The 13408-nt window shown below is 43.1% G+C and overlaps 1 protein-coding gene across 1 annotated transcript in view; it reads left to right on the top strand.

Moving 5' to 3' along the window:
• cemip2 (cell migration inducing hyaluronidase 2) overlaps window positions 1-12884 on the top strand; it is a 66843-nt gene extending 53959 nt beyond the window's left edge. The window contains exons 17-24 of the mRNA XM_041862673.2: window positions 3927-4142; window positions 9004-9215; window positions 9503-9685; window positions 9986-10208; window positions 10318-10419; window positions 10707-10852; window positions 11122-11228; window positions 11444-12884. Coding sequence (XP_041718607.2) covers window positions 3927-4142; window positions 9004-9215; window positions 9503-9685; window positions 9986-10208; window positions 10318-10419; window positions 10707-10852; window positions 11122-11228; window positions 11444-11637 — 1383 coding nt within the window. The 3' untranslated portion in view covers window positions 11638-12884. The remainder of the gene's footprint in view (window positions 1-3926; window positions 4143-9003; window positions 9216-9502; window positions 9686-9985; window positions 10209-10317; window positions 10420-10706; window positions 10853-11121; window positions 11229-11443) is intronic.
• Window positions 12885-13408: the final 524 nt, after the last annotated feature.

Genomic DNA, 13408 nt, shown 5'->3' with positions numbered 1-13408 from the left:
CCACGGTGGGAACCACACATGCAGAGATAATCCGTTCACCTACTCTGCATCTCACAAAGACACGGCGGTTTGAACCAAAAATCTCCAATTTGGACTCCAGACCAAAGGACAAATTTCCACCGGTCTAATGTCCATTGCTCGTGTTTCTTGGCCCAAGCAGGTATTTTCTTCTTATTGGTGTCCTTTAGTAGTGGTTTCTTTGCAGCAATTCAACCATGAAGGGCTGATTCACACAGTCCCCTCTGAACAGTTGATGTTGAGATGTGTCTGTTACTTGAACTCTGTGAAGCATTTATTCTAATCTAATGAACTTATCCTCTGCTGCAGAGGTAACTCTGGGTCTTCCATTCCTGTGGCGGTCCTCATGAGAGCCAGTTTCATCATAGCGCTTGATGGTTTTTGCGACTGCACTTGAAGAAACATTCAAAGTTCTTGAAATGTTCCGTATTGACTGACCTTAATGTCTTAAAGTTGTCATGATGTGACTTGCATTAATGTGATGACTGTTATTTATTGAATCAACTAACTATGTTTAATTGTCACTCGATTAAATTATGTAACAATTAACTCATTAGGAATTTGGGGCAGCACGGAATAAGTTGTTTAACGAGTTACCATCTCCCGAATTAAAATCTTAGAAGATATATACAGTGGGGAGAACAAGTATTTGATACACTGCCGATTTTGCAGGTTTTCCTACTTACAAAGCATGTAGAGGTTTGTAATTTTTATCATAGGTACACTTCAACTGTGAGAGACGGAATCTAAAACAAAAATCCAGAAAATCACATTGTATGATTTTTAAGAAATTAATTTGCTTTTTATTGCATGACATAAGTATTTGATCACCTACCAACCAGTAAGAATTCCGGCTCTCACAGACCTGTTAGTTTTTCTTTAAGAAGCCCTCCTGTTCTCCACTACCTGTATTAACTGCACCTGTTTGAACTCGTTACCTGTATAAAAGACACCTGTCCACACACTCAATCAAACAGACTCCAACCTCTCCACAATGGCCAAGACCAGAAAGCTGTGTAAGGACATCAGGGATAAAATTGTAGACCTGCACAAGGCTGGGATGGGCTACAGGACAATAGGCAAGCAGCTTGGTGAGAAGGCAACAACTGTTGGCGCAATTATTAGAAAATGGAAGAAGTTCAAGATGACGGTCAATCACCCTCGGTCTGGGGCTCCATGCAAGATCTCACCTCGTGGGGCATCAATGATCATGAGGAAGGTGAGGGATCAGCCCAGAACTACACGGCAGGACCTGGTCAATGACTTGAAGAGAGCTGGGACCACAGTCTCAAAGAAAACCATTAGTAACACTACGCCGTCATGGATTAAAATCCTGCAGCGCACGCAAGGTCCCCCTGCTCAAGCCAGCGCATGTCCAGGCCCGTCTGAAGTTTGCCAATGACCATCTGGATGATCCAGAGGAGGAATGGGAGAAGGTCATGTGGTCTGATGAGACAAAAATAGAGCTTTTTGGTCTAAACGCCACTCGCTGTGTTTGGAGGAAGAAGAAGGATGAGTACAACCCCAAGAACACCATCCCAACCGTGAAGCATGGAGGTGGAAACATCATTCTTTGGGGATGCTTTTCAGCAAAGGGGACAGGACGACTGCACCGTATTGAGGGGAGGATGGATGGGGCCATGTATCGCGAGATCTTGGCCAACAACCTCCTTCCCTCAGTAAGAGCATTGAAGATGGGTCGTGGCTGGGTCTTCCAGCATGACAATGACCCGAAACACACAGCCAGGGCAACTAAGGAGTGGCTCCGTAAGAAGCATCTCAAGGTCCTGGAGTGGCCTAGCCAGTCTCCAGACCTGAACCCAATAGAAAATCTTTGGAGGGAGCTGAAAATCCATATTGCCCAGCAACAGCCCCGAAACCTGAAGGATCTGGAGGTCTGTATGGAGGAGTGGGCCAAAATCCCTGCTGCAGTGTGTGCAAACCTAGTCAAGACCTACAGGAAACGTATGATCTCTGTAATTGCAAACAAATGTTTCTGTACCAAATATTAAGTTCTGCTTTTCTGATGTATCAAATACTTATGTCATGCAATTAAATGCAAATTAATTACTTAAAAATCATACAATGTGATTTTCTGGATTTTTGTTTTAGATTCTGTCTCTCACAGTTGAAGTGTACCTATGATAAAAACCTCTACATGCTTTGTAAGTAGGAAAACATGCAAAATCGGCAGTGTATCAAATACTCGTTTCTCAATACTTTGTTATATACCCTTTGTTGGCAATGACACAGGTTAAACTTTTTCTGTAAGTCTTCACAAGGTTGTCACACACTGTTGCTGGTATTTTGGCCCATTCCTCCATGCAGATCTCCTCTAGAGCAGTGATGTTTTGGGGCTGTCGCTGGGCAACACAGACTTTCAACTCCCTCCAAAGATTTTCTATGGGTTTCCACCCCCATGCTTCACAGTAGGTATGGTGTTCTTTGGATGCAACTCAGCATTCTTTGTCCTCCAAACACGACGAGTTGAGTTTTTACCAAAAAGTTATATTTTGGTTTCATCTGACGATATGACATTCTCCCAATCCTCTTCTGGATCATCCAAATGCACTCTAGCAAACTTCAGACGGGCCTGGACATGTACTGGCTTAAGCAGGGGGACACGTCTGGCACTGCAGGATTTGAGTCCCTGGCGGCGTAGTGTGTTACTGATGGTAGGCTTTGTTACTTTGGTCCCAGCTTTCTGCAGGTCATTCACTAGGCCCCCCCGTGTGGTTCTGGGATTTTTGCTCACCGTTCTTGTGATCATTTTGACCCCACGGGGTGAGATCTTGCGTGGAGCCCCAGATCGAGGGAGATTATCAGTGGTCTTGTATGTCTTCCATTTCCTAATAATTGCTCCCACAGTTGATTTCTTCAAACCAAGCTGCTTACCTATTGCAGATTCAGTCTTCCCAGCCTGGTGCAGGTCTACAATTTTGTTTCTGGTGTCCTTTGACAGCTCTTTGGTCTTGACCATAGTGGAGTTTGGAGTGTGACTGTTTGAGGTTGTGGACAGGTGTCTTTTTATACTGATAACAAGTTCAAACAGGTGCCATTAATACAGGTAACGAGTGGAGGACAGAGGAGCCTCTTAAAGAAGAAGTTACAGGTCTGTGAGAGCCAGAAATCTTGCTTGTTTGTAGGTGACCAAATACTTATTTTCCACCATAATTTGCAAATAAATTCATAAAAAATCCTACAATGTGATTTTATGGATTTTTCTTTCTCAATTTGTCTGTCATAGTTCACGTGTACCTATGATGAAAATTACAGGCCTCTCTCATCTTTTTAAGTGGGAGAACTTGCACAATTGGTGGCTGACTAAATAATTTTTTTCCCCACTGTATATCGATAACAGTCACTCATTAAATCATTACCTCATCAGTCTCATTCTGAATGTCGCATAATCCTTGAACCTGCAAGAACCCTAACCTCATTGACTAAATAATAACACAGGATACAAACACACACACGGTATAGGTTACTGATTACCCCCCAAACCCCCCCCGTTGGTTCGGTCCCATCTGTTGGTAGAATTCCATTTGCCCTGGAACACAGCAGAGGGCTCAGAGTTACTGAGTTGGCACTTACACACACACACACACAGAGGAGAGAGAGAGAGAGAGACTCCATTTTCAAAATGTATTTCAAGGACTTCTGTTGAACGCTTTTCTCTGACACCTGGGTCGTATTCACTAGGAACGTTTTACTACGGTGTGCGTTAATTAATATGACCCTAGCATACATTCAGTTCAACTCTCAAATACTGTAGACCTACAATATCAGAGTTAGGAAACCTTCACACAAAGTTGCATGTCAATCACGTTCTAGGCCATACATATCATCATTGTAAGACGCTGGTTGTGTTGTTGTGTGTGTCTTTCTTAACCTAATGTCTGTGACAGGTGGGTCTGAGGGCGTTCTTTGGGCGCCCGGGCCAGTGGTTCGAGGAGAATGATCTGGACGGGGATAAGAACTCCATCTTCCATGACGTGGACGGCTCTGTGACGGGCTACAGGGACGTGTATGTGGGCAGAGCAGACAACTACCTGATCCGTCACCCTGACTGTGCCAGCATCACCCAGTGGAGCGGGTTGGTCTGCAGTGGCACCTACTCTCAGGTACGGGGGGAAGACATTTGCCAAAATGCCTATCACCAGTGACTTTATTCACTACTTAGGTAACAGTTTCCTGTGTCAGAAGGGCGGCTGGAACTCACTAAAGTCCTGTAGATCACTTCATTACTCTCTTCTTGTTTATAAAGCTCTGCTCCACAAGCTTCTTTGTTGAAATATAAAAATATGAGATTCCAAACCCGTTCGTAGGGTTGGTTAACTCTTGAGGTAGGATTGGGAGGTATCCAGATTTTTATATCGTCATACCGTCCTTCTCTCATACCGGGATATACAATATTACCGGCTTAGTACACAAGGGGGTGCCAAAAAAACACACAAAAACCTTTTAGCGTCTATTACCAGAACGCTAACAAAATGAGCACAAGTAATAGCGAATTTCAATAAACGTTTTGCAAAGACAGGCAACCCAGCTCATAAAGTTATACATATAGTGCAGTCGGAAAGTATTCAGACCCCTTTTTCCACATTTTGTTACGTTAAAGCCTTATTCTAAAATGGATAAAATAAAAAACAGAAATGCCTTATTAAGTATTCAAACCCTATGCTATGAGACTCGACATTGAGCTCAGGTGCATCCTGTTTCCATTTATCATCCTTGAGATGTTTCTACAACTTGATTGGAGTCCACCTGTGGTAAATGCATTTGATTGGACATGATTTGGAAAGACCCACACCTTTCTATATAAGGTCAGAGCAAAAACCAAGCCATGAGGTTGACGGAATTGTCCGTAGAGCTCCGAGACAAGATTGTGTCGATGCACAGATCTGGGGAAGGGTACCAAAACATTTCTGCAGCATTGAAAGTCCCCAAGAACACAGTGGCCTCCATCATTCTTAAATGGAAAAAGTTTGGAACCCACAGGACTCTTCCTAGAGCTGGCCGCCCGGCCAAACTGAGCAATCGGGGGAGAAGAGCCTTGGTCTCCTCCCTGACCAAGAACCTGATGGTCACTCTGACATAGCTCCAGATTTCCTCTGTGGAGATGGGAGAACCTTCCAGAAGGACAACTATCTCTGCAGCCCTCCACCGATCAGGCCTTTATAGTAGATTGGCCAGACGGAAGCCACTCCTCAGTAAAAGGCATTAGACAGCCCGCTTGGAGATTGCCAAAAGACACCTAAAGACTCTCAGACCATGAGAAACAAGATTCTCTTTTATGACGAAACCAAGATTGAACTCTTTGGCCTGAATGCCAAGTGCCACGTCTGGAGGAAACCTGGCACCATCCCTACGGGGAAGCATGGTGTTGGCAAGAAAGTACAGAGAGATCCTTGAGGAAAACCTGCTCTAGAGCACTTAGGACCTCAGACTGGGGCGATGGTTCACCTTCCAACAGGACAACGACCCTGAGCACACAGCCAAGACAAGGCAGGAGTGGCTTCGGGACAAGTCTCTGAATGTCCTTGAGTGGCCCAGCGAGAGCCCGGAATTGAACCTGATCGAACATCTCTGGAGAGACCTGAAAGTAGCTGTGCAGCGATGCTCCGTATCTAACCTGACAGAGCTTGAGATGATCTGCAGAGAAGAATGGGAGAAACTCCCCACATACAGGTGTGCCAAGTTTGTAGCGTCATACCCAAGAAGACTCGAGGCTGTAATCGCTGCCAAAGGTGCTTAATTAAAGTCTGAATATTACAGTTGAAGTCGGAAGTTTACATACACCTTAGCCAAATACATTTAAACTCAGTTTTTCACAATTCCTGACATTTAATCCTAGTAAAAATTCCCTGTCTTAGGTCAGTTAGGATCACCACTTTATTTTAAGAATGTGAAATGTCAGAATAATAGTAGAGAGAATGATTTATTTCAGCTTTTTATTTCTTTCATCACATTCCCAGTGGGCAGACATTTACATACACTCAATTAGTATTTGGTAGCAATGCCTTTAAATTGTTTATCTTGGGTCAAACGTTTTGGGTAGCCTTCCACAAGCTTCCCACAATATGTTGGGTGAATTTTGGCCCATTCCTCCTGACAGAGCTGACGTAACTGTGTCAGGTATGTAGGCCTCCTTGCTCGCACACGCTTTTTCAGTTCTGCCCACAAATGTTCTATAAGATTGAGGTCAGGGCTTTGTGATGGCCACTCCAATACCTTGACTTTGTTGTCCTTAAGCCATTTTGCCACAACTTTGGAAGTATGCTTGGGGTCATTGTCCATTTGGAAGACCCATTTGCAACCAAGCTTTAACTTCATGACTGATGTCTTGAGATGTTGCTTCAATATATCCACATAATCTTCCTTCCTCATGATGCCATCTATTTTGTGAAGTGCACCAGTCCCTCCTGCAGCAAAGCACCCCCGCAGCATGATGCTGCCACCCCCGTGCTTCACGGTTGGGATGGTGTTCTTCGGCTTGCAAACTACCCCCTTTTTCCTCCAAACATAACGATGGTCATTATGGCCAAACAGTTTTATTTTTGTTTCATCAGACCAGAGGACATTTCTCCAAAAAGTACGATCTTTGTCCCCATGTGCAGTTGCAAACCATAGTCTGGCTTTTTTATGGCGGTTTTGGAGCAGTGGCTTCTTCCTTGCTGAGCGGCCTTTCAGGTTATGTCGATATAGGACTCGTTTTACTGTGGATATAGATACTTTTGTACCTGTTTCCTCCAGCATCTTCACAAGGTCCTTTGCTGTTGTTCTGGGATTGATTTGCACTTTTCGCACCAAAGTACGTTCATCTCTAGGAGACAGAACGCGTCTCCTTCCTGAGCGGTATGACGGCTGCGTGGTCCCATGGTGTTTATACTTGCGTACTATTGTTTGTACAGATAAACGTGGTACAAACAATAGTATTGCTCCCAAGGATGAACCAGACTTGTGGAGGTCTACAATTCATTTTCTGTGATCTTGGCTGATTTCTTTTGATTTTTCCCATGATGTCAAGCAAAGAGGCACTGAGTTTGAAGGTTGGCCTTCAGATACATCCACAGGTACACCTCTGATTGACTCAAATTATGTAAATTAGCATATCAGAAGCTTCTAAAGCCATGACATCATTTTCTGGAATTTTACAAGCTGTTTAAAGGCACAGTCAACTTACTGTATGTAAACTTCTGACCCACTGGAGTTGTGATACAGTGAATTATAAGTGAAATAATCTGTCTGTAAACAATTGTTGGAAAAATTACTTGTGTCATGCACAAAGTAGATGTCCTAACCGACTTGCCAAAACTATAGTTTGTTAACAAGAAATTTGTGGAGTGGTTGAACAACGAGTTTTAATGACTTCAACCTAAGTGTATGTAAACTTCCAACTTCAACTGTATGTAAATGTGATATTTTCCATTTTGCCAAAAAAATTCTAAAAAAACGTTTTTGTTTTGTCATTATGGGGTATTTTGTGTAGATTGATGAGGGATGCTACTGAATGTCATTTTTGGTGAGTTTGGACATTTACAAGCGAATGTGAACGAGAGAGATTGTGCAAATGAACAAAGTTTTGACGCATGCTTGTCTGAAGGAAAGTCAGTACTGGCCCTGGAGCAGCATGTGTAGGCTACATTCTGTGTATGTGTGGAGTCTGGAGTCGCTAGGGCAACAGGCCTGCCTGCTCTGCTCGGAGAAGAGGGAAGAGGAGAAGACTGCCGAAAACGTAAAGGCGAAAAAACTAATTCAGCCACTGGCAAGTTACATTTAGTGGTCTCCTTAATGCAGAAGTCTGCATTTCTCACGCAGGAAAAAAAGATAAAACGCATAATAAATATCTTGCTGCCTTTTGGAAACGCAGATGTAAAATGCTTCATATAGTAATTTCTGCTCGGCATCAGACTAATTTCGTGCTTCAGTTGCACTTCTCCACAATTCACGAATGGGCATTCTAGCTTCTTTTCTCCTGCACTTTTCTCTGTGTAGCCAGCCTACTTTTCTCTGGTAAAATGCAAAACATTAGGAAATGTAGCTGGCATTCTTTCTATGATAAACATTAGTAATATGTTGGCCATGCATTGTTTTTGAAAAATAAACATGCTTTTTCATTGTAAGCTTATAGCGGTGCACTTCTGTTGTCGTCTGATGAAAATGAAGCTATTTTCTGCCAAATGTGTTGCTTTAATGTATTTTCTGTGAAGGAAAACCATAGTTGCACGTCCCTGATCACTCTATTGAAGAAAAAAAACACTGTTGACTTTCAATGTAAAATGCGACCCCTGTCAATACACAGCTGGACTCACTTGCTCCCGCTTTCTCCCTTTGTGCTATTTACAAAGAAACACGTGACTGGCTCAACCGTTCTGGGGAACTAAGGTAAGCTTCATAATGTAAAATAATGTGACAGGTGAAATGAAGAACGTGCTCTGCTTTATCTCCTCAGGTATTGCACATGTTGACTGCAGGTATTTACCTAAAAAGTAGCTACAAATATTAAAATGTATTGAAAAACTTCAAAGAAATAGTTTCAATTGTATGGAAGGTATTGAAAAACCATCTCGTGGCTATTTCCAAATACCCCGGTATACCGCCCAAGCCTATCTTGATGTCCCGCTTGTCTCCACAAAGTTAGGTAAATCCACCTTTTAGATTTAATGCACCACAGTTATGGAATACCTTACAAAACAAATGCCACCTGGATTCTCTGGTGCCGATAGGGCAGTTTAAAACTCTGTTGTTAAATTAATTAACTGAAGTGTGCAATTGTTTCAATTGATTATTATAACTTATTGTAATAATGTAATGTATTTATAGCTGTCTTGTATTTTTTTGTATTTTTGCTGTTGCTGTATTGATTTAGTTTTTGTCCTCAGGGCACCATTGGTCTCAATTGGGTTCGCCTGAATAAATAAAAATGAATACAAGTAGTTACCGAACTCTATTGGTCAACAATGTCTACTGTGTGTCCTCCAGGTGTATATCCAGACACAGAGAGCTCCCAGCCTCAGTCTGTCCATCAGTAGAGATGAGTACCCTGAGGCTCCTCTGGTGCTGAGAGGTATAAACAGCCAGGGGGCACTGTCCCAGCAGTATCAGCCTATCCTCATGATGAGCAAGAGCTACACCCTGCACTGGGATGGCCCGGCTCCCAGAGAGATTGTCCTCTCCCTCATCAACTTCAACCAGTGAGTGACACATTGGGACTTGTGTGTGAGTGTGTTTTTTAAAGCTGGTTGGTCTGGGTCTTGCGCTGGGTCCTGTTTGTCCATAATGAAACCGGTCTTGGTCTTTTCTCATTTTTCTATACAGGGTTGAGGTCTGTGTCTGAAGGGCTTTGGTTTTGACTGTATCTCTGCTGTGTGTGTGAATGCGTGTGCGATGAAAGGCTATGTTTGTGTTTGTCAGTGGGGTCAGTTCAAAAGCCAGATCTCGAACCTTCATTGTCACATGTTGTCTCCTCCTCTCTCTCCAGAGATGACTGGGTGCTGGTGGGCCTCTGCTACCCACCTGATACTACCTTCCAGGTCATGGCTGACATCAGCGACCGCCAGAGCAACACCTTCGATGACATCACCGACTACGGGCCCTTGTACTCCCTCGCCGAACTGGAGAAGAAGCCACTGGAGAGGAAGTACTTCTTTGACCGCATTGTGGGGTGAGAGAGTCACTTTACGCTGCGGTCTGTAAATCTGCTGTACCTGGCCCTCTCTCTCTGGGTCGAATCCTAACTTCCAATTAAGTCAAATTTTCACTTAGTCATACATTGAAGTCATTGAGAGACTAAGTGAACATTTTACGCTCTGTCTGTCTCTGTCTCTGTCTCTGTCTGTCTGTCTGTCTGTCTGTCTGTCTGTCTGTCTGTCTGTCTCTCTGTCTCTCTGTCTCTCTTTCTGTCTATCCCTCACCTCTCACTCTCTCTCTCTCGATTGACACCAGCCTCTCTGCTCTGTTCTAGATTGCTGTGGCTGTATTTGCGGGCGAGGCAGGGACGCGACGGCCACAGCTACTGCTCGGTTAAGGGCTGCGAGAGGGTGAAAGTGATGGCCACCACGTCGTCCTCCAAACTGATCTGTAACTGCACGGCCAAGGCCTATCCCAAATACACCAAGACCCCCTCGGCAGTGGTCCCCATGCCCACCCTCAGCACCCAACCTTGCAGGGACTGTGGAGCTTCCCAGGTCAGTCTACTAGCCCCCCACACTGTCATTGTTACATTAGTATGCCATTATATTGGAAAAGGCATTAGCACATAAAAGCCCTGCTTTGAATCTGTGTGTTTTCTGGTAGCTGGTGTTTTCCAGTGACCCGTGGAATGCCTACCTCCAAACTCAGATCAAATCTCTCAGCAGCAAGGAGCAGCATAGTGGAGACACACAGTCCTTTATTACTGTGAGTGCCACAGATTTGAAATATAACATATTATTACATTATATATTTTTGTTGAGTACATTGTCCCTGTAGGGAGTGTTGTTGGTGTGTAGATTTTTTCTGTTCTCAACGCAGATGTTTCTGTAAAACATTCATAATAATGTCCATCAAAAAGCCATTATAAATGTTTATTGATAGTATCAACACTATTTGTAAATACAAAAGCCACCCATGTTTTAAATATGTATGTGGTGTAGCATTCCAACGTACTTCTTACCCCTTTTTTCTACAATGTCTTCTTATCTCAGGTGAACAGTGAGACATTCTCCTTCACACAACAAGGCTTCTTCCTGGTCTCTGTGGACGCCTGCTCTGGAAAAGTCACAAAGAAGTCGTCTTTCTCCAAAATGGACTCTAAAATGGAGCAGTATCTTAAAACTGGAATACCAAAAAGGTGAGGGGAAAGGATTAGGCCTTTGCTGGTTGGAGTTAGAACTCAATTGGTGGTCTGTTGTAGACTTTGGTTGAAATACTATTTAAAGTATTTCAAATACTTTGAGGGTTTGCTCTAGCCAGCCTGAAGTGCCAGATGGGTGGGGTTTGCACTTTTGGGACTTATCTGTTGATTTAATTGGAGAATTGTAAGAAGTATTTTTTTCTTCTTTGTCTGGTAGAACTTTTAGACATTTGGAATCCTAATTGGTTATATTCTCTCATGACTAGGTCAATAGTGCTTCTGGGAACGCGAGGGCAGCCTGATGGCTTAGCTGGTGTTGCACCGTATCTGGTCCCCCTGGGCATGGCCAAGGCAGCAGATCTGCAGAGTAAAGGTTGGTGTCACTTTCAGATGGTTCCCTCTCGCTGGTGCAATTACTGTAGGCCAGGTCTGGTTTTTCGATCCTATTGTCACTGTTTCCCTCTTTCATTCCTCCTCTCTTCCTGCTGTCTCTCCAACTGTCTCTTCTCTGCAATGTATACTTTTTCTTCTTTCTCTGCTCACTTCATTACAGTAATTTCCATATGAAACTTTGTGTTTCTCTCACAGAGAGCCTGGTGTTTTGGGGGTTCCAGGGTGGCTCTGCCCCCCCTCCGTGGGCCTCTATCCTGGCTGGGCAGGGTGAGGAGGGGCTGGGGCTGCAGGAGCGCTACCTCCCCCTGGGCCTGGAGGCCTATGGCTGCACACAGACCAGCACACGCAGAGACATGGAGCTACTTAGGACTGCCACAGGACCACAGTGACCAATGTGAACACAACTTACCCAAAACAGTACCAACCAGCGAATGAATGTGAACTGCTATTATTTATTATTTTATTGGCAAAGATGTTTACTAATTTGGGGGGTAATTTAGTGCGTGCGTGTGTGTGTGTGTGTGTGTGTGTGTGTGTGTGTGTGTGTGTGTGTGTGGACGTGCCTGCCTGGATGTGGTGTGTGTATGGGGCTTGGGGAGGGTCTGTAGAGGCATGGAAATATGCACTTTCCTAGACACAAATGATTTTGATCAGCCAGTCATCTCACTTATGGATTCATATTCATATTCAGCCTACAATGAAAACAACCAAAAAGACCCTGCACATCAGCCATATTTGAACAAATTAGACTGGGAACAGGAAATCAGTGGGGATGGAAAGCAGATGAAGCAAATGAACAAAGTAACCACATCAAACTCATGTGGTCTGTTACTCCTATCCAGTTCCCCCTGATGGGTTTTTGTTTCAGGCCAGCGTTTGACCTGTCTGCTGCTCACCACATCCATAGATGAAACGCATCATTAAGAAGAGGACTGAAAAAGCAAACCAAAGGAAAAACACTCATTATTACACTCATTTTTTTGTCTGTTTCCTCGCTACTTTTTTCTGCCGTTTTTGCACGTCCCTGGGGGTGTTTTGTTCAGCTACTAGATCTGTTAAAATTGGATTGTACTAAACAAATCATCAAAGTGCAGCTAGCTGTATTCGAATGAACAAATTTGGTATGGGATTACATTGAGACTGTTGCATTTTCAACAAACCTTTTTTTTTCTTCTCCAAGGATGTGTCTCTTTTTGTAACATATATTTATCTGATCTCTACACAGTGACACTTTCCCCAGGGCTGGCTATGTGTGCAGCCGAGATGGATTGTTTCTCTTCTTCTTCTTCTCATTATCTCACCATTTGAAACTGCGTTTCCAACTAATTTACCTTTTAGTATGGTTATGTGCACTCCCCTACGTATTTATTTGTACAATGAAGCTAAAACGTTTAATTTGGCTCTATTCTCCATTTTGGATTTGAGATCAAATGTTTTATGAAGCGACAGTCAGAATGTCACCCTTTATTTAAGGGTATTTTCATACATCTGTTATGAGGTTTAGAAATGAATGCTCTTTATGTACAGTATCTAGTCGCCCCCATTTGAAGTTGTCATAAGTATTTTGACAAATTCACTTATAGTGTATTCAATTTAGTCAAAAGTTGAGTATTTGGTTACATATTCATAGCACGCAATGACTACATCAAGCTTGTGACTACACACTTGTTGGATGCATTTGCAATTTGTCTTGGTTGTGTTTCGGATTATGTTGTGCCCAATAGAAATGAATGGTAAAATAATGTATTGTGTCATTTTGGAGTCACTTGTATTGTAAATAAGAATAGAAGGAGGTTAGCAATTTTGTGGGGTATGATATGGATGCCTTTAACTTTCTCACTCATCATTATTCATGATTCATTCATTATTATCCGTAATCATGGTAGCATCCAAGTGTTGAGATCATGTTCTATTCTTAATTACAATAAACGTGACTCCAAAATGACACAATACATTATTTACCATTCATTTCTATTGGGCACAACATAATCCGAAACACAACCAAAACAAATTGCAAATGCATCCATCAAGTTTGTAGAGTCACAAGCTTGACATAAACATTGCATGCTAGGAATATGGGACCAAATACCAAACGTTTGATTACAGGCCTCCTGTAGCTCAGTTGGTAGAGTATGGCGCTTGCAACGCCAGGGTTGTGGG

This window comes from Coregonus clupeaformis, chromosome 18 (assembly GCF_020615455.1).
Source record: "Coregonus clupeaformis isolate EN_2021a chromosome 18, ASM2061545v1, whole genome shotgun sequence".
NCBI lineage: Eukaryota > Metazoa > Chordata > Actinopteri > Salmoniformes > Salmonidae > Coregonus > Coregonus clupeaformis.
Note: the sequence above shows the minus strand (reverse complement) of the source record. Positions and strands in the feature narration are given on the sequence as shown.